Source organism: Sipha flava, unplaced genomic scaffold (genome assembly GCF_003268045.1).
Source record: "Sipha flava isolate LNK unplaced genomic scaffold, YSA_version1 101_pilon_pilon, whole genome shotgun sequence".
In the NCBI taxonomy this organism is placed as follows: Eukaryota; Metazoa; Arthropoda; class Insecta; order Hemiptera; family Aphididae; genus Sipha; species Sipha flava.
In genome coordinates this window covers 1,227,543-1,250,169 of record NW_020271715.1, presented here as the reverse complement: position 1 = coordinate 1,250,169, position 22,627 = coordinate 1,227,543, and the positions used below count along the sequence as shown (strand labels likewise).

The 22,627-nt window shown below is 29.0% G+C and overlaps 2 protein-coding genes across 2 annotated transcripts in view; one reads left to right on the top strand and one right to left on the bottom strand.

The window, feature by feature from the left end:
* LOC112680746 (fatty acyl-CoA reductase wat-like) overlaps positions 1 to 6,523 on the top strand; it is a 13,528-nt gene extending 7,005 nt beyond the window's left edge. Inside the window, exons 4-7 of the mRNA XM_025550939.1 lie at positions 4,249 to 4,341; positions 5,105 to 5,365; positions 5,529 to 5,786; positions 6,157 to 6,523. Of these exons, the coding sequence (XP_025406724.1) occupies positions 4,249 to 4,341; positions 5,105 to 5,365; positions 5,529 to 5,786; positions 6,157 to 6,232 (688 nt within the window). The 3' untranslated portion in view covers positions 6,233 to 6,523. The remainder of the gene's footprint in view (positions 1 to 4,248; positions 4,342 to 5,104; positions 5,366 to 5,528; positions 5,787 to 6,156) is intronic.
* Positions 6,524 to 10,507: 3,984 nt separating this feature from the next.
* Positions 10,508 to 12,685, bottom strand: LOC112680449 (zinc finger MYM-type protein 1-like). The gene is made up of 3 exons (XM_025550553.1): positions 12,073 to 12,685; positions 11,827 to 11,997; positions 10,508 to 11,775 (listed from the first exon to the last, which is right to left on the bottom strand). The coding sequence occupies exons 1-3, from the start codon at positions 12,683 to 12,685 to the stop codon at positions 10,508 to 10,510; spliced, it is 2,052 nt and encodes a 683-aa protein (XP_025406338.1).
* Positions 12,686 to 22,627: the final 9,942 nt, after the last annotated feature.

Here is a 22,627-nt window from a genome sequence, read left to right as displayed (position 1 = left end):
TCCGCATGTAAAATAAATATTCAAGGAACTGAACGTATATTGACGCTAGCAACAAAAATGAAAAATCTTAAGGGTTTTGTGCACGTTTCCACTGCTTATTCACATTGTCCAAGAGATGAAATCAAAGAGCAATATTATCCTACTCCAATTACATCTGCAGAACTTCAAAATATGATTAGTTCCGATAAATTACCATCAAAGTACATATTTCCACCTAAATAAAATTTTTTTAAATAAATGTTTATTTATAATTGTATAAATGTTCTGAGGATAGTATTGTAGGGAACTGGCCAAATACGTATACATTTACGAAATCAATCGTTGAGAATTCGATAGCCACAAATTATGGGCACTTGCCAATCTCAATATTTCGTCCATCGATAAGTAAGTAAATTTTTAATAATTCGCACATAAGTATAGAAATTCGTCGTATTTTATTAAGAAACATACTCGTATTAGTCCATCGTTCCTGTATCTCATTCGATCCAGTGACGATAAACATATATATTTTTCAGGTATAGCAAAACCAATATTAGCCGACCACCCAACCCCTCATAAATTCAAATTTAAATTATTTTATACATTTTATCATATGTTGATTGATAATGTGATAAATATTAAGGTACCTTAATAGCAATTTGTACTGTTTCATTAAATAAGGTGTATTCATTTTTGATGATATATTATACATTCATAGCAATATATAAAAGGCATTATGTTTTTTTAATTTGATTAAAACCTTCAGAATAAAAACATTAAAAAGATCTTGTAAAATAGTTTACCTTATTATAATATTTAATCTTCAATGTTATTTATAATATTCATTGTGCGGTTGTGGTAATGTATTATTTTTTTATGTTTGATAACCAGTTATACCATAAGTACTACAATACTACATGTTAATACTATAGAATGGATTGTTCTGACTTTTCGCTTACTCATGAAATATAAGTAATAACATACACCTAAAAATATTAAAATTCAAATGGAAGGTTTTTAATCAATGGTAAAGATTTTATACTAAATTTATCAATAACACGTTTGTAATAAATATCAATATCTTGCTCACAATATATCCTTGTCAGTGATTCTAGTCTGTCATTGAACATGGTAGAACGAAGTCTGTTTTTAATCATTTTAAGTGTCGAGTAGTTTTATCTAAAATTTCAAACATACTGTCAAAACTATAAACTGTTAATAACAACATTTCAGATTTAAGTATTTAAGTAAACCAGCAGTGTATAGTGTGCACACATCACTTGTATATTGTTCTTTGATAATTTATTGTAAACCAGTATACTATATTTTCCACGCATATTTGCTGCTCCATCATAAGCTTTCCTGACTAAATCATTTTTCTAATTATGATATTTATCAGTACAAACACTATAGAAAAGTTCAGCTAAATCCACCCCTTGTTTGTTCGAAAATTCATTTAAAGCAATAAACCGTTCCTTAAAAGTAACGTTTTGAACATGTCTAATGCAAAGGAAACTAGTTCTTTTCTTGATATGTCAAAATCAAAAGTGGGCAAGTTATTGAAAATAATTAACTCGAGTAAAGTTAAGAAAACACAAGATCGGTAAGTTAAAAGTTAACAGTTTACAATTCATAAATTTAACTCGATAAGTTAAATAAAACTCAGTGTATAGAAGATAAAAGTTAATCTACTTCTTTTAATTAGTATGTCGGTCACATAAAAAGTGGTTGGGTTCTTTAGAAAGATATAATTTCCTAAAATATAAAAAACAATTGTACTTAATTTTTTATCATAATATACAGCAGTGACGCCGAAGGGTTTGAAAAATTCAATGACATTGTACACCAAAGAGCAATTACCATATTTATTTATCTTTATAGTTGCAATTTTTTATACATAACATTCTGTATCCACAGCCAGAACCCAATACCCAAAAGTGAGCTCTCAATCTACAAAATTTAATATGACATCTGATGTACAGTGTATGCGACCATTTTACACTACATGATTATTTAATATTTACGTATAAACAAAAAATATCTTGAATTTTTAACTTGTTGGATCATTTTTAAATCAACTGTGAAAAGATAAGTTATTTCAACTGCCAATTAAATTAATTAAGTAAAAAATTTTATTATAAAATTAAATTTATGACTTAACTTTAAATTTTTAAATAGTTATTAGTTAATTAGTTAATGTCCACTTATGGTCAAATGTACTATCAATTGATATATTGAAAAATCTAACACCGACTATTTCTTCATCTATGAATGTTGATATACATTCAGAAATTGTATTAACTAATAAATTTTGTTATCTCCAAGAGATGAATGAAAATTAACTTTTGTGTTTTTATATTTTAATTTCAGCAATATACTGAGATATAATAAGTAAATCCTTGAAAATAAAAATAATAAGATTTTTAATTTTTCCCTTATTATTTTCATACCATTTTTCACGATGTTCTCGAAATTCCAATCCATATGCTACCGAGGTATAATGTAATATCAATAAACTGTATCACAGTTTAACGTTTTTTTTAATACTTGTAATTTTTTACATTGCAATGAAGGAATTATTAGTAAAATTGACTATCTTAAAAAACGTTTCATTGAACTTGCTACGTGTCTTTCAATACCATTTGATCCTCTAGAATCTAGAGTCTAGACCATGTGTTAAAACCATTTTTTGTCTATATATATAATTCATCTTATAGTATTTTGTTGGTTATCAGAAGAAGAAAAAACATATAATCAATATAATAAATATGGGCGTTGGTAACAAAATAGCTAAGCCAATTTCTATTTTCTACACTTTTTCCATCTAGAAGAATTTTTTTATATCATTCGGAATGAAATCTTCTACCTTTTTTATTTATTGAAAATTTTATTATGAGAGTCAGCAGTAGATTATGATGGACTCATTTCTAGTATTTTTTTAATCAATTCATAATTTGGATTTTATAGTAAACGTGGTTTGGCAGGATCATTGTTCAGTGTGTTTATATGATTCTAAATATATAAATGTTTGGTTATTGTTGTCAAACATCATTTAGTACCATAAATAATAATGTAATAAGGTTATAAATAATGATAAATATATTACTAATTAAAAATCTTAATAAGCATTGATCATGCTGTAGTCAATTTAAATTTAAAAAAAATTAAAATATACCTGCATCTTATAGAAATGAGTTAACTGAAAAGGGAAGACATTAATAAAGTTTGGTTTACAATCATCCGCATTATCATTTTCTTGTTATATTTTGTCTTTAACACTTGGTTATTAACTTCTGACTTTTCTACATTAATATTTCATAGGTTTTAAAGTTAATATGTAATTTTTATTTTTTCTTAAACTTTACTGTTGTCTTTTAAATTGTTTACTATTTGTATATTAATATTTATTAATTTTATTTAAATATTTAATATAATTAATACAATATAAAAACAAATAATAGCAATACGAGTATAATAAAAAGATAAAAAAAATATTTTTCAAAATTTCAAATTATGATTTCATAACCCAACAATAAACAAATAAAATATCAATGACCATTAATACAATTATTTCATTAATATTATTTGTTTATTGCTCATAACTTTTACAAATATTTGTTAAGTGTTAAATAAATCATAGTTTGAAAATTGAAAACTAATTTTATTTTAATAAGTTTTAATATTAAGTTATACTTTTTAGTGGTATATTATTGCTAATTACCATAAATCTATGACAATAATTGAAAACGTTAAGTTACTAGGTACATAATTATATTCCAAATTTTTTATTACATTCATTGTAAAAAAAGAAGAATATTTTTCAAATATTAAATAAATAGTTAATAGATTATAGGTAAAGGGTTAGGAACCTGTGACTCCTTAACATGCAATCTGTGGCTTTTTTGAAAATTCATCAATATAAAGACCTGTAAAATATAAATTATATTATACGTTATTGTAGTGATAATATTTATTAATTAATTAATAAAAAACAACATCTAGGCTAGAATATACTGGGACCCAACTCATGTACTCCATAAAATACGTCCGGACCCAATTCATGTTGTTTTTGAAATCTGGGACCCAACTCGAGTGTGTCCATATTAATAACATTTGTATGTCATACTAATCAATGCAGTAAACAAACATAATATTTAAGAACCACATTGCAGTTGGGTGCTCTGTAGCCGAACCAGAACCTGGTTGGACTGATAATACGAATGGAGCGACTGGATTGATTGCTTCAAAGATTGCCGGAGTATTAAGAACCATCCAACTTGATACAAGCAAAATAACTGATATAATCCCAATTGATTATACTGCAAACGCATTAATTTGTACAATGTGGGATACAGTTAAACGGTAAGATTTAATGGATATATTTTTTTGTATGATGCAATAGTTAAAATGAAAAATGTCTTAATACTTTAAATATCAAAATGTACAGACATCTATTTAAATCCATAAGGTGGTCAATAATGATAGGAGGTTAAATAATAAAATTTTATAAACCATTTTTTTTTTTATTATTAATTATATTAAGTACTTGTTTCAACAATAATTTGTCTGAATAATTATTACATAACATTTTATATTACATTCGGTTAAAGATGATGATGATGATGATGACAACTGTAAAGATAAAAGAAAATCCAGTAAAAAGCGTAGTTTCAGTCTATATTTTCTTTTTTTTCATTTCATAATAGAAGGCTTCTTCAATTTTATAAACATGTTTTCCGACAACTTTGAAAAATCTTTCATAAATAATGAATAATAATAATAATAATAATAAGTAATGGTATTCATAAATAATAGTAAATTTGTACTATAGGATACCGAATAATTAGAAGGACCGCTAGTGGACGTAAAATATCAAAATAAGTCGACTAATGTGTTTAATAAAATGCTTATAATTTTCATATGACATATGACATACACATTGTGTATTAGGTTTCAATGAAAGTCGTACGATGCGACTGTTTAAGACAATTTGGGTTATTTTAAATCTTATCTTAATTTACTTTTTGTGTGTTTTTTGTGTAAATGTGGAAACGATTGGCGTATAAAATAGTTGTTATTATTCCAATTATAGTCTATACACCCCCTTATTTTTCATTGCTTTTAGATATCAAGACCCAAATGCATTTTACGAAGAACCAAAAATATACAATTACGTTTCTAGTTGTGAGAGCGCGGTGACCTGGAACATGATGCTTATTTATGTCAACGAAGTGATAAAATACTATCCACCGTTGACGTCAATGTGGTATAACTTTTGTATTTTCTCTACTAATTTTTGGATAGTTATGATTTTGAAATTATTATTGCATCGGATACCTGCAGCATTAGTCGATTTATCATTATTCATTTGTGGTAAGAAACCAAGGCAAGTAATTTAGTGGAGAGTTTTTCTTTCATATATATTTCGTATAATAACGTAAGTGATTTTTAAAACTTCAACCATAATTTTGTTTTAAAAAACTTACAATGTACCTGCCACAATTCATAGTAGTCTTAATGATCTTAAATAAGTTTTTGTTTACCTTTAGAATGTTAAAAATGTACGAAAAACTAGAATTATCGATTGATATGGTTAAGGTGTTTACTATGAGAGAATGGAAATTTGACAACATTAATACAAGAAAAATGTGGTCATCACTACGTCCAGAAGATCGCAAAACATTTTATTACAGTTTCGAAGGATTTGATTGGAATTCTTACATGAATATTTATTTTCATGGAATAAGAAAGCACATACTAAAAGAAGACCTTAACAACATTGAAACGGCGTTGGCTAAACATAAAAAGTACGATTATATAAAAAATATGGTTTTTAATACCTACTTCATTAATTATTATTTTCTAGCTTTTCGGAATCCATTATTTGCTATTCTCATTGTCTGTTTTATACACTTAATATGCTGGTTATAAGTAAAATATCGTTCATTAAAAAGCAAACTATTTATTTAACAATAAAAATTTCATAGGGAGGGTCTACTTCCTAGTTGATTTAAATGAGTAGTTGAATCATAAATTGATTTCTTTTGAACGACTCATGTTATATTATACTGAATATCTTTATATAATGCTTCATTATTATCATAGCAGAAAATTAATTTATTAGCCTAATCTAACCTAACCTAACCTAACCTTTAAAATTGAATTTATTATTTTCAGACTATTCTGGTATCATCATTTGTCTATCGTTCTTATCGTTTGTCTTGTGGTCCACATATGCTGGATGTCAAGATAAGTACCATATTATAATAATGTGCATCAGTCTATTGTAAAATACTGAACAATATTTTATAATGTTGTAAACTAGGGATGGCCAAAATTGCTTGAACTTTGATATTTGATGTATCGATACATCGATTTTTAAAATATAGTTATGTTCGATGTATCGGTGAAAAACTATCGATTTTAAAAAACATTGAAAACAATTTTTTTTGCTCTAGTGCTATCTAGTACTATAGTACCATCTTATTATTATAGCACACCTTATTATTTGTACAGTATACTATTTTCTTGATTAAATAATAAATTTAAGAGTTAAAATACTATTGTTTAACTTATATTTTTTAAAAATATATTAAATACTTATAATCACAGCTCGTAAATTCATCTAACCTTTTCCTGGCCACCTTATTTCTTGGAGTGCTATTATCTGTATTCCATACACTTTTTACACATCAGTAAGGTTTTGACACGCTCCAGTTTTATAAAGGCTCAGTGTGTTCAAAGTCGCAATCTTAAGTTCAGTTTTCCGAATTCCATGTCGTTTTAACTCCATTTATCTGTGCCCGAAGTGGACTCCATGATTGTCTCATAACAAGTGTTTATAGAATTTTTAATAGAATATCCGCTACCCGTATAGTTTATTACAATCAGTGATGGTGGTAGAGTTTGCGAGACCTTGGGCAAAATAAATGTTGGGTCTTATAATTTATATTAATAAAATATTTTAAGTTCAGTTAAATCAGAACCGCGGGGTTTTAATTATAATTTGAGGCGCGGGACCCTGGGAAACTGCCCTTATTGCCCACCCCCTAGCGCCGTCCCTGATTACAATGGGTGGAAGTGGCTAATTCCTACCAACTTGGTAGTACTGTATGACTAATTTAGTTACTCTACGTGGTATTATTAGTAATTTGACTAATATTTTATTCGACTATCTAAGATTGACTCAAACCGATGAAAAATTAAACAATTTTGCATTGTTATCAATAGATTAATAGATTTAATCGACAATTTTGTTACTATCAAATATCGACGTAGACCGATATAATTAATATTATGCATATAATAATGAGGTTCTCTTCGCGACGAATCGTCCAGCGGCGGAGCGGTCGAGGGGAAGTTTCCGGGTTCGTGTCCGTATTACGCACGTATTACACGCGTACGAAACGTATATGTACGTGAGACGTACTGGTACACGACGAAAGTCCATTAAATAATAAAGTTATAAAATGAAATATGATGAAAAATAATTATAAAATAATAGCTTAAGATCTCGGACCAGCGGTCGCTGGACCGGTTCGCGATCGACGACCATCAATAATGTGCGAGTCAAGCGTACCGCGCGACACGTGCTTGCGCCACACGAAAACATCTAACAGCCGCCTGTCGGTCGTTGTGTACGTTTTGATTTCGGTGTGTGATTCGCGTTCGCTTGAGCGTTACAAACGACCGGTGTTTATATTTTAAAGCGGCTCATACACGGTCAATAATTTTGATCAATATTTGATATTTTCAATAATATTGAACAAATTAAAAATAAATGAATAAAATAAATTTGAGATCTTCAAATGTGTAACCAGTGGCTAAGTAACGCAGAGTCAAGGAAAGTCTTTGGCTGGCTGAAATCGATTCTCGCATAATTGTATTTTGTTTTTGTATTAATGGAGTAACTAAAGGTAAAAGTTCATCAAAGCATGACTCGTTCATTCTTAAAAAATTTCGATAGTCTTCAGGTCGGTTTAATCGTAGCTCAGATAACAGATTTTCACAATTATACTTATTTCGCTTTAGCAACCTCTCATTAGCTCAAAACCTCTGGTTCCGTTTTTCCTTCCTTTTATCAAAAAAATAAATAGCTAGAGCAAGAGCTCTATTATAGTATTATGTAAATTATCAGACATAATTATTTATGCTTTAAACTGTTTAAAGCGAATTTAAATCTGATTTACTATTTGATTACGGGCCTGGTGATTTGATAACGATATTATGTTTAATAATTTTTCAATAATATTGATACGTTGACGGTCATCGTCAATGTTCGTCAATATTTTTTCAAATAAAATTGAACGTGTATGGGCCGCTTAAGGTCGAGCTCTACTCCGCATTATCGGTTGTTTCGCCGGTCCGTCTAACGTTAGGTTAGCAAACACGTTCGAAACGGACGTACGAGTATATATGACCGGGGGACCCGCTGCGTACAAATGGTTTGCCGTCCGCACCGGCGTCGCGTGAAATTCCTCTGATGTTCGTCAAAAGACCGGCGCGCCCGGCCAGCCGAACGGATACGGCAACACCGCGCGCGCCCGACCATTTACGGTTACATAACGTCATAAACGTCCCGGTGTGTCCCTGGCCGCGGGCCAAACGCACGCGGTGCAACTGTTGCCGGACAAGTTGCGAATCCGTTGAACGTGCGATCGTTCTGTGACCTCGGCAGCGTACATTAACGGCCACATTAAGATTCCGCGGATTCGCAGGATCCTGTAGAGAACTTCGTAGCCGTTTATAAACGTAAACGATTCCGTGAATTTCATTCGTATAATTCATTCGTACGCGACCGCGTGATTTCGAACGCAACGCTGCACGATCGTAAAAAACCTAAACTCACGTTGTCCGTAACTCGGAGGTGTACACTCAGACGTTTTTGATTAACACGTGTGATTCGTTTGCGCGAACTTGGTTTAAATGACGAGATTTTCGTTGCGCGCAACACCACTTTATTATTGATCTCAATTTTTATTTTTCTATCATCATTTCTATTGCGATTCCGATCGGTTTTTATGTTTTTATTTCTACGGTTTAAATATGTTGTTAAACATATTGAATGTGAATGTGTTGCGCTTCTCCCTTGTATTACCCGTTGCATTCATTTACCCCGAATAATTAAATTTGCATAAATTTACATGCATTTGAATAAATTTGCATAAAATATTTTTTCTTACGTAACAAGTTGTTAACACTGGATATTATAATACGGATGTGTAGTGATTGTTATAATATCATGCAGGCGATTGTAAATTCCACCGATTTATAGGTAATCGATTTTAGGGTTGGATTTATAACATATAAATTCCACCGGTACATTTTATTGATCTGTAATAAAATTAACATTATAACGTTATTTATTATATATTTTATAAATATGTATTGATATTAATAAATAAATAAATAATATATAAATATTACATTCCGATACCTATATCTTTTTTAAATGTATTTAAAAATATTTATAATAATCAAAAACTATCATTTAGATTAGTCAAAAAAAAATAAATAATTAAAAATAAGTTTATAATAATTATAAACTTATTTAATAATAAATATTAAATAATAAATAAATATTAATAATAAATAAATAATAATATAAATATAAATAATAATAAATATTTATTTTTCATAATTATTATGAATGGATTAAAATAAATTTAAAAATAAAAAAATTAATAACTATCTATACTAGTCTTGAATAACTAGTGAAAATTAAATTACTTAAATAAAATTTTTAATTATTTAAAAATTAATAATAAAATGCATTCTCTGTTACACAAATCGTTCACATTTCTTACTCCCATCAGTTTTTATCAGTTACAAATATGTAAATGCAAACAAATCCGGACTCTAGTTATAAGTAAAGATTGTGAACGTGATAACGGACGGTATAGATACGGCCAGTGGTAAAATGGAATAAAAAAGCCCGGGGTGCAAAAACATTTTTAGGGCCCTATCAACATTCTATAAAATAAAAAAACATATCATTATTTTTTTTTTATTTTATATTTTATTTTTTTCTTTCTATTTTATTCTCAGCAAATTTTTTTAATGTATTCATTATAGTACATACTTATTTTCTTAAATAAGAAGAATTTCAGTTTTTAAACAATAGGATTGTATAAACTTAATCTTAATAGTGTAAAATAAATTTAATTTTTTTTATAATACTTACATTTTTATCTTTTGAAAACAATTAATAAACATCTTGTATTATATTTGTGTACATAAAATGTATAATTTTTAAAAATGTAATAATTTTGAAAATGTTGTAGAACTTTCTGAAATTTTATCAATTATACTTTCTGTATCAGGCAAATAATCGTTTTCTATACTTAAAAGAAGTTGCGCGTTTAATAAATCTTGTTCCATTGTTGAACGTAATCTGTTTTTTATCATTTTTAACTTGGAAAATGCCCTTTCACAATTTGTTTGTGTGCATGCCAGAGTTAATATATATTTATATAATATATATAAATTTGAATACGCTGCTGAATGCAAATTATATTTTTGTAAAAGTTTAAAAACGTATGCATTCTTCGCAATCATTTTTTTTAATTTTAGATTTAGAAAAGTCGAAAGATTTATCATCGCCATTGTTGTCATCACTACTTTCATCTTCGATTTGTTCACTATTTACTGGTTCATTTGTTATTAAGTCATCTTTATAGTCGGATACATTTTCAAAAAGTGCTTTTGAGGATTTTATAATAGTTTTATAAGAACGTACAAAATGACTAAGTTCTTCTTGTAAATCTTCATACTTAAGGTTAACTTTGTCAGCTAAAAACTTCAAGCTTTCAATCAGACAAATTGAATTAGATTTAATTTCATCAAATCGTCGTGTATCTAAATAAGCTAAAGCATTAATTAGATTTTTATTTTTTTCAAATCGCTCATTCATAGCCATTCCCGTAACATCATAAATTCTTCTGAATACATTTATATGATATTTTTGGTCAGATGATAAATTTACAGCAGATTCAAAAGCACACACTCCAGACATTCTTTTTACTTTCTTTTGTCTTTGAACAGGAAATTCGTCTTGTATAAAAATATTTTCAAGAGACTCTGTTCGTTTAGTCATAGTTTTTATAAAAATAGAAACTCGTTGTTTGAGATCATTGTAATTTTTTATATCAGACATAGTTTTTAATACTTTCATGATATGACTTATTTTATTCCACGCAGTAATATAATCTAATCCTTTTGTTTGTAAATATTTTGACACTGGAGTTGTTGAACTGAACAGTTGGAGAAAAAGAAACGCTATTATTATAGTTTCATATGAAATCCAATTTATAATTAACGCTCTTGCATCAGATGCAGTGTGTGGATCAGTATTATCAGCATAAGCAATTATGTGTAAAGCATCTAATACGTAATAATAATGATATCTTGAGAGTTCGGTTTCGTTTTGATCCGACCATGTATTAAATATACTTCGTAAAGCATCATCGGCACTGTTCCATCTTGTAGCACCTATCTTTTTTAATTTTCTTAATTTATCTGCACCAGTTTCATTTTCAAAAATAGTATCTGTCCAAACATCGGCACGTTTATATGATTCAGTAAAAAATACAGCAGTTTTATTAATTAAAGAGAAAACATTTTGAGCACAAACACAACATTTTACAGAATCTTGAATGACAAGATTCAAAACATGAGCGTAGCAATGAGTAAATATAGAATTAGGAGCATCTACTTTTAATTGATTTTGTAAACCTTTGTACTTCCCACTCATATTAGATGCTCCGTCAAAAGAATCACTTACAAGTAATTTTAAATCTATGTTTAAATCACATAATTCCTTTTTAATTAATTTGTATTGTGCTTCACCTGTTGCTGATTTTATTGTTACCATTTTGAAAAGTCTCTCTTGAACCAAGTTTTCACTATTAACATTAACGAATCTTACACAAATACACATTTGATCTTTTACAATAATATCTTGGGTTGAATCTACTTCAAATGAAAATAATCCAGCTGCAACTACATCCACTGCTATTGCTTTTTGTATTATGTTCCCCATTAGTACAATTATATTTCTAATAGTAGTTTTTGATAAAAATGTAATTAGTGAACCACGACCATGTTTCTGAGATGTATTGGCTTCTCTTATTTTTTTCATTTCTGCACTTTTTTTAGAAACTTTATCTACATGAACTCGCATTATTGGATCATATGTAGATAAAAAGTTAACAACTTCTAAAAAATTCCCATGGTTGTTTTGTAAATTATTCAAATCATAAGCAGATTCATAGCGTTTACCTCTAAAACCTACATTTTGTTTTGAGAGTAAAAGTATTATGTTAATTACACGATGAACTATTTCTCGGTTATTTTTCACAACTAATTCTCTTTCAGTGTTGATAAGATTTTCTACATTCACTCCAGATTTATTTATTAAATAACATGAAGTTGCATCAGAATGACTCAATGACTTTTCATGTTTGTTGAGTCTTTCGTACAAGTTTTTAATATTAACTACTGAACCAGTACAAAAAGTTGTGTTCTTGTCAATAGAAAATGCCATGCATATACTACAATAAACACTTTTATTCTCAACGCAATATGATAACCATTTTCTCTGTAGACTTTCTCCTGTTGGTAATAGTCGAAAATAAACTTTACGAGGATCAAAACTTAGTGACTTAATATCAGAAGGTTGAATTGGATGAAGTTTTAAAAATGCCATCTTTTCATAAATAGAAGAATTATTTAGATTGGGTAGAAAAAATGGATGTAAAATATTTATCTCAAATTCTTCTTTTAATTTCTCATTATAATTTGTTTTATTGGAATAATTTTTAAAAGTAGATAAATCATTTTCGGAATAAGATTTATTTTTTTGGTTAATTGTTGACTCTAAATCATTATATTGTTTTGAAGGGTTATTTAATTCAATTGCTAAGTCATCATCATGATATGATGATGATGATGATAGAGGCTGTCTTAATTTTAGCTGTGGATCGATTGTACTATCGGTTTTTAAATGGGTTGGTCTTGCAAAAAAATTAAGTTTTGTTTGTTTTGGATCTCTACTCGATAATTGTAATTTTTTCTCAGACCGAATTTTATGTTTTTCAGCTCCACTTTTGTGCTTATAATATTTGTCTGCCATTATAAGCGTATACTTCAATACCAACTCTAAAAAATGAATGTTTCAAATTTGTTAATTTAAATGCATCGTATTCAAAGTATCACAAAAATAAACATCGTTAAGTTAAAAAAAAATGTTGTGGAAATAAAAAAAGAGTATTTTGTTTTTATTTCATTAGAATCATCTGTTGGAGTGTAAATATAAAATATAAATACAAATATAAAACTTAGATATACTATTTCAGGACAATATTTAATACTAATATAATAATTTGATTTCGATAAAAAATAATAATTTAAAACATTAATGGTTTTTTATATAGGTTATAGGTAGTTAAAATAATGTGGACTAACTTTATTTAAAACAAAATATGAACATATGACAACTGTGTCGTCACAGGCCCGGATTAAGGGTCAATTAATTGTATGAGTATCATATCTATTTTTACCGCGTCGTTGGTATTGATTGTGGTCGGAAGAATAACAACAACGATGACGACCGTTCATTTTATTGTGATTTTATTAAACACTTATGTCATAGAATAATAATTTATTATAGAAATGTCAGTGATCACCGATTTGTGTTTACTGTTTATGGCAAATTTTTAATATTTTAATTCTCGATTGCTGAAGTGCTGAACGGCCAACGCTGGTATTTTTAACCCTTTCAGTCCCGAATTATAAGCTGATGAAAAAAAATATTTCATGTGTTCTTTGCATTAAACAAACTTAAATTAAGAGAAATTTCGAGTTTTTAAATTTTTAGACTACCCAAACTTGAATGTTGGTGACTTATCATTATAATGGCATTGGGCGTTAGATAGAAAAACTTACGTTGCCAATATAATGGCATTTGGGATTTAACATATAACACACTATATAATATAAATAACCTTTAGGCTTTATTCATACTTTATCATCACTAAGCAACAGAATATTCAAAACGAAATAACGAGTAGGTACCCGACAGAGTTGGGCGTTATTCGAATAAAATTTTATTTAGATGATTATTTAGATAACATTTTATTCAAATAAATTATTATTCGAATGATTTTTTCACAATTATTCGAATAAATTATTATTCGACTAATTTACAAATACAATTATTCGAATAAATTATTATTCGACTAATTTTCAAACTCAATTATTCGAATAAATTATTATTCGACTAATTTTCAAACTCAATTATTCGAATAAATTATTATTTGAATGATTTTTGGAAAAATTTAAAAATATCGTATAATAAAAAACAAATATTGATTTATATAAGAAAGTAAAGAAATATATATATATATATATATATATAATAATATTTGAATATGTGTAGAGCTCTATATATTTGAACTTATAAATATGAAATACAACATTGAACATACGTAGTTAGTACATAGTACGAAAATATCTGAGACTATATAATATAGTACAGGAACTGGACTAAACTAGATATAATAATAACATCTTCAATATTGATAATTAATTACTATAAAGGTAAATACTAAATACATGAACAAACTAGAAGAATTATAATCATTATTTCATAATACATATTTAGTAATTAGTACTAACTACTACTATAAATACTAAGATAGGATAACTATGTTTAAAAATTATTCAAATAATATTATGATCACAAATTATTCCAATAATATTGTTTCTAAATTAGTCGAATAATTTTTTATTCGAATAATTGTATTTGAAAATCAGTCGAATACATTTTTATTCGAATAATTGTATTTGAAAATTAGTCGAATAAATTTTTATTCGAAGAATTGTAAAAAAATCAATCGAATAATTTTTTATTCGAATACATATTTATTCGAATAATTATCTAGATAAAATTTTGCCCAACTCTGGTACCCGACGAGTTCGGATAAACAATAAATGATAACAAATTACGAAGCGGCGAAACGCACGTGCACGGTGCACTATCACAGAATAATATAATCAGTTATCATAAAAAATTTGTATAATATAATACGTATAATCCGGGCCTGCCTGCCGACAATATCTATGTATATTATTTCATAATTATTAATAAATAGAAAAATGTATTGATAGAAAAACTTTTAAAAAATGAGTATAAGTACCTGTTTTTCTAGCAGACAGCAGTCAGTACTTTAGCAGGTCAAACGAAATTGAATAGTTATCGACGAATCGACGTTATCGTCACTCGTCAACGTTGACAGTCGTAATAATATAAAATGTGTGCGAGTGTGTCCATATGAATATAATATGATATGCTATATATATCTTTATAGCATGCGGAAATGTCAGACGATAATAATTAATAATAGAAACATTATATTATCTTAAATTCCCAAAATTATATACCTACAAAATACGAATTCAATAGTTGGTTTTGTACTTATGTCTATTTTAATCATTTACAATTTATACTTTTGTATTATTTATTTTAATATTATGTTTTGATAATAAATACAATTAATAATAAGAATAAAATGTGATGGTGGCAAATAATGATAAAGTAATTATTTTTAATATTAAAAACTTTTTTTGTTTTTCTATGGGCCCGGGGTGCGATCGCACTTTAGCACCCCGGGCCAGTCCGCCACTGGATACGGCTATGACACGTTTGTTGTTATATAAAGCGATCTAACATACATATTATAGCAGTCCAAGTCATAACTCTTGAGAAGGTATGCTTATGGCTGAATTAGCTAAACAAAAAAAAAAAAATCAGGTGTAAATATTCGATGCTAAAACATGGAAACCTCGATCCCGTTCTTTTATCTCAAAAACGTTAAAACCTATAATTGAACCCCTGGTAAAAATACCAACTATCCATCAAATCAAAAAATCCCTCACACCTGAGGAAAACGTTGTAAACGAAGAAAAATTTTCAAATAAGCTGATATTGATAGACTTTGATAGCTGGTTTCATTTCCAAGCTAAAGATAAGACATATGGTTCAAAAAAATTGCAAAACTACTATTAAGCTGGACGATTAAGAAATTAAATTCTTTGGAAATACATTGGTGATTGAAAGCATTACACGCCTTCTTACATCAGGACTTCTAAGTTTGTTGTTCTCAAAACAGCCTTTTCGATATACTCAGCAAGAATTGGAAATATATAAATCAATATTAGCTCAAACTTCCCGCATGGGGTATCTTAATTGGTGACGGGTGTGACAACCCTGCGGACTCGAGTCATAGTGGATTGGTGAATAGTAGACATGAATATGAAGTAGGTTTCATGATAAGTGAAGCAATAATACCACAAGTCTAAAACTTAAGCTAACAAGCGATCGTCTGTGTATTTTAAAATTGGAAGGACGTTTCTAGGATATTGTGATTATAAATTGCTATGCTCCAGCTAAGAAAGGAAACAATGACACCAAATGTGAATTTTATGAAAAACTAGAAAGAATATATGAAACCCGACCAAAAAACTGCATAAAAATACTAATGGGGAATTTCAACACCCAAATCGGACGAGAGAATCTGTATAGACCTATTATAGAGTTGGAAAGCTTGCACTTAATATCAAATAATAATGGCATGAGAATAATTCATTTTGCAACATCTAAGGATCTAGTAGTAAGTAGCACGTTTTACTCAAGAAAATATATCTTTAAACTTACATGGATATCTTCTGATTCAAAAACTAAGAACCAAATTTACCACGTTATAATTAATAGAAAACATGAGAAATGCATAAACAATGTAAGAAGTTACAGGGGAACAGATGGTAACTCCAATCACACAAACAATAAAACACCCGGCGAGGATAACATAAATTCGGAGTTAATAAAACTAGCGGGCAAACAATTAACTACTGAAATTCATAAATTAATTTATTATGTATGCACTAGAGAAAAAATACCAGTGGACTCGAATATGGCAATCATCTGTCCGATCTTCAAGAAGGGAAACCCAACGAAAGTCGAAAACTACCGAGAAATCTCTTTCTTAGAAACAAGCTACAAGGTTCTGTCTCTGACAATCCTCAACAGACTAGTAAAATATGTAACTGATATTATCAGAGAATACCAAAGCGAATTTATAAGAAGGAAATCAACTACAAACCATACATTACCATCCGACAAATTATGAAATAATACTATGAATAATATGGGACAAAGATTAAAATCGATAATAATAAATATGAAAATATTATTACTAAATTTCTTGCATCAAGTTGTGGACTGTCTATGAAATTACAGAAACAAAATTTAGTTTATTGGAATGATTCAAATTAACTTGCCGACCGACTTAAACTTCTCTTAGTTTCTCAAGCAGCTGAAAACACCGGAGTTTTGAATGATATATTATCTATTTTCGAAGAATTACATAAAGCTAGGGTTATAAAAAGAATTCCTGATATCTAAACGTGATATCACGTATGAGCTACATAAAGCAGCGAGCAACATTTTTATCAAACGTATAGATAATGTTTACGGAAAAAGCGACTTATGGCAAGTTGATCTCGTCGAAATTACACCATACGCGAAAAAAATAAAGGTTTCAAGTATATATTATCTATCTTCGACTACTTTACAAAATTTTCCTAGGCATTACTATTATAAATAAGAACCGATATGGAGATTAGTAAGTTTTTGCGAAAATATTAGTTAATCATTCTCCCGAGCTATTATAAGTTGATAACGGGAAAGAATTTTATAATAAATCATTTGATAAATTGACAAAGTATGGCAAAATAATGACAAATTATGAAATTGTAAAAGTATTCGACCAAAGCATATATCGTAGAACGGTTTAACAGAACTCTGAAAGAAAAAATGCTTTGGAAATTTACCACTAGAGGTTCATATGAATTGGTATTCAAAACACAGAACTATCGGAACGACATCAACGCGAGCTGATTACAATCCTACAATTGATTCATTATTAAATCATTGTAAGATTTCCAAAAAAATATTGAAATTTAAAATAGGGTAGAAAGTAGTATATTTAAAGTAGTAAATATATTATATATAATTTTATTTATAATTTTTTGACTGTAAATTACTAACTACTTAGGTATATAGTTATATAATATTTAAATATTATTTATTTATTTATATATAATATATTAATATTAATATAAATTAATAATATAATAATTAATATAATATTAATATTTATTTATATATAATAATATTATCAATATTCATATTAATGATTTTTTTTAAATATAAATTATTGTCAATTATTTATATTTTATATAATTTTGTTTAATTATTGGTTGAGTGTATATTATAAGCATTTTTATACCATCCAAACGCTATTTTTAGTTAAATAATCCTCGCCCAAACAGTATATATCTATTCGCCCAAACGGTACATTTTTATTCGCCCAGATTATATTTTGGGTCGATTCGCCCAAACGGTGTACGCTCATTTAATGTAATATTCTAAAAACCATTCTAATTGAAGGTCGATGCATTACAAATAAACATTGAGTATTTCATCAAATGTAATTTAAACGCAAATAGGTAATAAAATAATTGTATGCACTTAAAATCATAATTCTTACAACACAAAATTCAGTACTTATTTTATCAAAAAATCTTTTAAATTATATTTTTCGTACTTAAAGAAAAAATAAACAAGAAAAATGAATTACCAATTATCACCAAAAAAATAAGTTGTATCGTATTTCTAACTTAAAAATAAAAATCGATAAAACAAAATCTTCCGTAAAAGATTAAATAACTTAAAGGCCTTCTACACACGGAACTATAGAAAAAAAACTAAACTGTTTTGTGATTGAAATTATTAACCAGTTACTAATGGACTCGGGTCCATACACGAGGCTACTTATAATATATATTTACTCATGATCGATATCTGTAGTTCTGGGTGACCATGGACGAAGGACATATTTTGTTCTCATAATTTTGCTGCACCATTGGTATTGATAGTGATTCCAGTGATGAAAATGTAATGATAGCATACTACCGTTACAGAAGAATTAAAATATAGAAGGTTTTGGGTTCATCCATACCTTGAAAAAAATGTCCATCACCGATTATTCGTTGCTGTAAGAGAACTAAATCTTTCAAATACTAAATTTTTATGTTTTTATCTGATGAAAGAAGTTTTATTCTGATGAAAAGAAAGTTACTTAGATTTAATTAAAATTAAAATTTCCCCTGCCTCCCGAAAGCGTGAAGTTACATAAAACGGGATGTTTTTCCACTTTTGCCGCCAAATTTAAATACATTTTTTCTACAAATGTTCATACAAAACAGAAAAAGCTTCGTTGGACAGCAAAACATTGAAGTAACGCAACTTAAAGGTGACTCGATAGTTGAATCACTTGGAACTTATCAGTAACGCGTTAGTAACTGGTTAGTAACCAGTAGCGCCGTCTGTAGTGTTCCATTGATTAACATTGGTAGTGACTCATCGTAGACTACTTAGTGATTTGCGTCAGTAATTAGTTTCTTGTGAATAGCTTCACGTGCAGAAGGCCTAACATAACATATTGTGGTGTGACCGGTCCAATGCCTGAGCTGTCGGGACATTCCAGACCAACAATAACGCGTGGTAACCATTTCGACGGTCGCGTTGACGCCTACCTGATTATTTCGACGGAAAACCTGCCCTCTAATAATAAGTTGCTTGGCACGGAGTCACTCGCAGACCATAAAAAAAATTATGTGTTGCTCATAAATTGATATTGTCCGTAATGTCGACGGATGGGGCCATGTTGGAATTCAACGGGTGGAATAAAACGCAGTGTTTACCGTTCATTTTATACACCGATTTCGAAACCGTCCTCTGTAAAACGACGTAGAAACGTGGTGCGAATACCACTCGATGAGCTACGGGTTTTTTGTTAAGGTCGCCGTGGACAATATACCGGTAGAACTACTCGAACGGTGCGAGATTCCACAATCCCTGGTCATTGTCCGCGGTTCGGCATTGCAGGACGACGTAGCGAAACAATTTTTAATTATGTTTAGAGCGCACTCGATGTATTCAATGTACTAGAGGCTGTATGTCTTCACGTTTCCCGTCGATCTAACAGTTTAAAACATCCCAAATTCAGGAAAACCTTGGTTTGAAAAAAGGAAATATTTTAAAAATATGTGATACTCGGTGGATTTGCCGCTACAAGAATTGTGAGGACATGTTGAAGAACTATACTGTTATTGTGACATTTTTAAATTCCGAAATAGATGAAAATGTAGATAACGATGTTACTCAAGAAATGGGTAGAAAATAAACAATATATATCTTGATATCCAAAATAATTTATAATTTATTTTTATTATGATGTTGCCAGTATTTTAAGTTCAAACCATAAATGTGATTTTATAATAGTTTCTACTATTCTTAAAGATGTATTGTCTATAATAAATGTTTTAAGAAATTCACTACAGAATAAAACATTAAATCTTGGTTTTTCTAAAAATGTAATTTTTGGTGTAATTAAAATATTTGAAACTCTAAGATTTGAAAATGAATTTAAGACAATATGGAAACAAATAAAAATATTTGCTGAAGAAAATGACATATGGTCACGAACTCCATTAACTGGTGAATACATTTTGTAATTTTGATAATTTGTTTTATATTTTCTAACCTAAATAATATATAAACATATAGGATCAAAATGTCGCAAAAGAGAGTCGACTAGCCTTCATGGCTATGTATTAACAGCTAACACGACGGCAGAAAATAATTCATATTCGTCATTAGCTAAGGGCGGCTCCATGGGGAGCCCCGAAGACCGTGGCCCCCTCCCAAGCCCGTACCGTATTTATAAAAAAATGTATATTATAATAAGTACTATCGTACGACACGCACAAATATGTAGAAAGAGCCATCGAGGTATGACGGTGGAAACACTTCGGAGACTAAAAACCTGGCTTCGTTCAATAATAACTGAAAATAGACTATCAGCATTATGTTTAATTAATATATACCATAAAGTAGATATTCTATTCGTTACCATATTAACTTGAAAGTACCTAAAAAAAATAATCAATGTATGTTCTTTAAGGCGTCGTTCATAACCGCACACTTTCAAAAACGGGCCGTCAATCAAAATCGCACACTTGTATATCTTAATCCTACATAATACATATTATACATTATACATATTATGTCCGTCAAATTAAACCGTTCAATACCGCACACATTGATATATGTCGATAACGTATACATTTATTTAAAATAACATGAGTGCACTTCGAGACCAGGCGGGGTCACTCGCTCGATCGGACAGTTAAAAACGAAAATATCCCCCGATTTGCTATGCAACACCACCCCAAATAGGTCACAGGATAAAAAAAAAAACGATTAAGAGTGAGAATCATTCGGAACGGCTACGTGAACCGTACATGCAAAGTATGCGGGGAGAAAGAACTGTTAATCAATTGTGTGCGGTTTTGAACTATCGACCTTTGAAATTTCCCTTTTTAACAATAGAATAAATGTGTGTGGTATTGAACGATGTAAAATGTGCGGTTATGAACGGTAAGTATGCGGTTTTGATGACCGCCGGTTCTTTACATTGTACATACTAATAAGTAGCGCAATACTTACGGATAATTATCTCGGTTGCCGTGATATCGTATAGGTCAGGTTAGGTTAACAACCCATGTGGCTTTTCCGTTCGGTGCCGATCGAATGCCGAGTCTCGCTTCTGCATATATACTTTGCAGACTAGCGTCATTCAAAGGTTTCGGCTGGTTTATAAAACGAACTAAATCTAAAAACACAGAATTGAAACAGGTACATTATTGCAGGCCGTAGTGATAGGAAGTGAAATGGGTGATACGTATAACTTTGTACTCGCATAGAAATCATGTTCCATAGCTACCCCTAAAAATACTTAACTCCCTGACTTATTACTATAACCATGATATCTTATTTTTCTGTTACATTTATAGCAGTTGCAAATTAAAAAAAAGTAGAAAATACACAGTTTTGTATAAATTCAAGTTTTAAAATAAAATTTTAAATCTTTTTTTTATTTTGGCAAACTCATCACTTATTAACAGTTATCAGTGTCCGGTATAAGTGAACAATCGATCTCAATTATGTGACAGCTTCAACTCTCCAAAAATAAAAATAAAAACATAAAGTAATATTTTCTAATTAAATATTTTTATATTTCAAGAAGGTCGATTAGCATATATAAATGAACGTTTTAATTTGAATTATCATGTTGAAATGAAAACCAAATTACTTTCTTACAACTATGTTAATCGGGTAAAGAGATTTGAATCAAAACACTAATACTTTTTCTTCTTTTACCAAGTATAACCGTGGTAAATTTTCATATTTTATGTACATGAGAGTATTTTATGCTATACTTAAACATAAGTATATCGGGTCATACATTTTACGTGTTGATTACATTTGAAGTATGCCGATTTAAATGGACTATTCCATAAATCTATTATAATATATTTAATAATCTTGACATTAAGTTTTATTTTTATAAAACACGATCGGTGAAGATAAATTACCTCTGCAGCTGAAGAAGAAAACCACGAGAGCAACAAACCAAAGTCAAGGTAAAAATATAACACATTTTACAATTAACAAAATTATGCA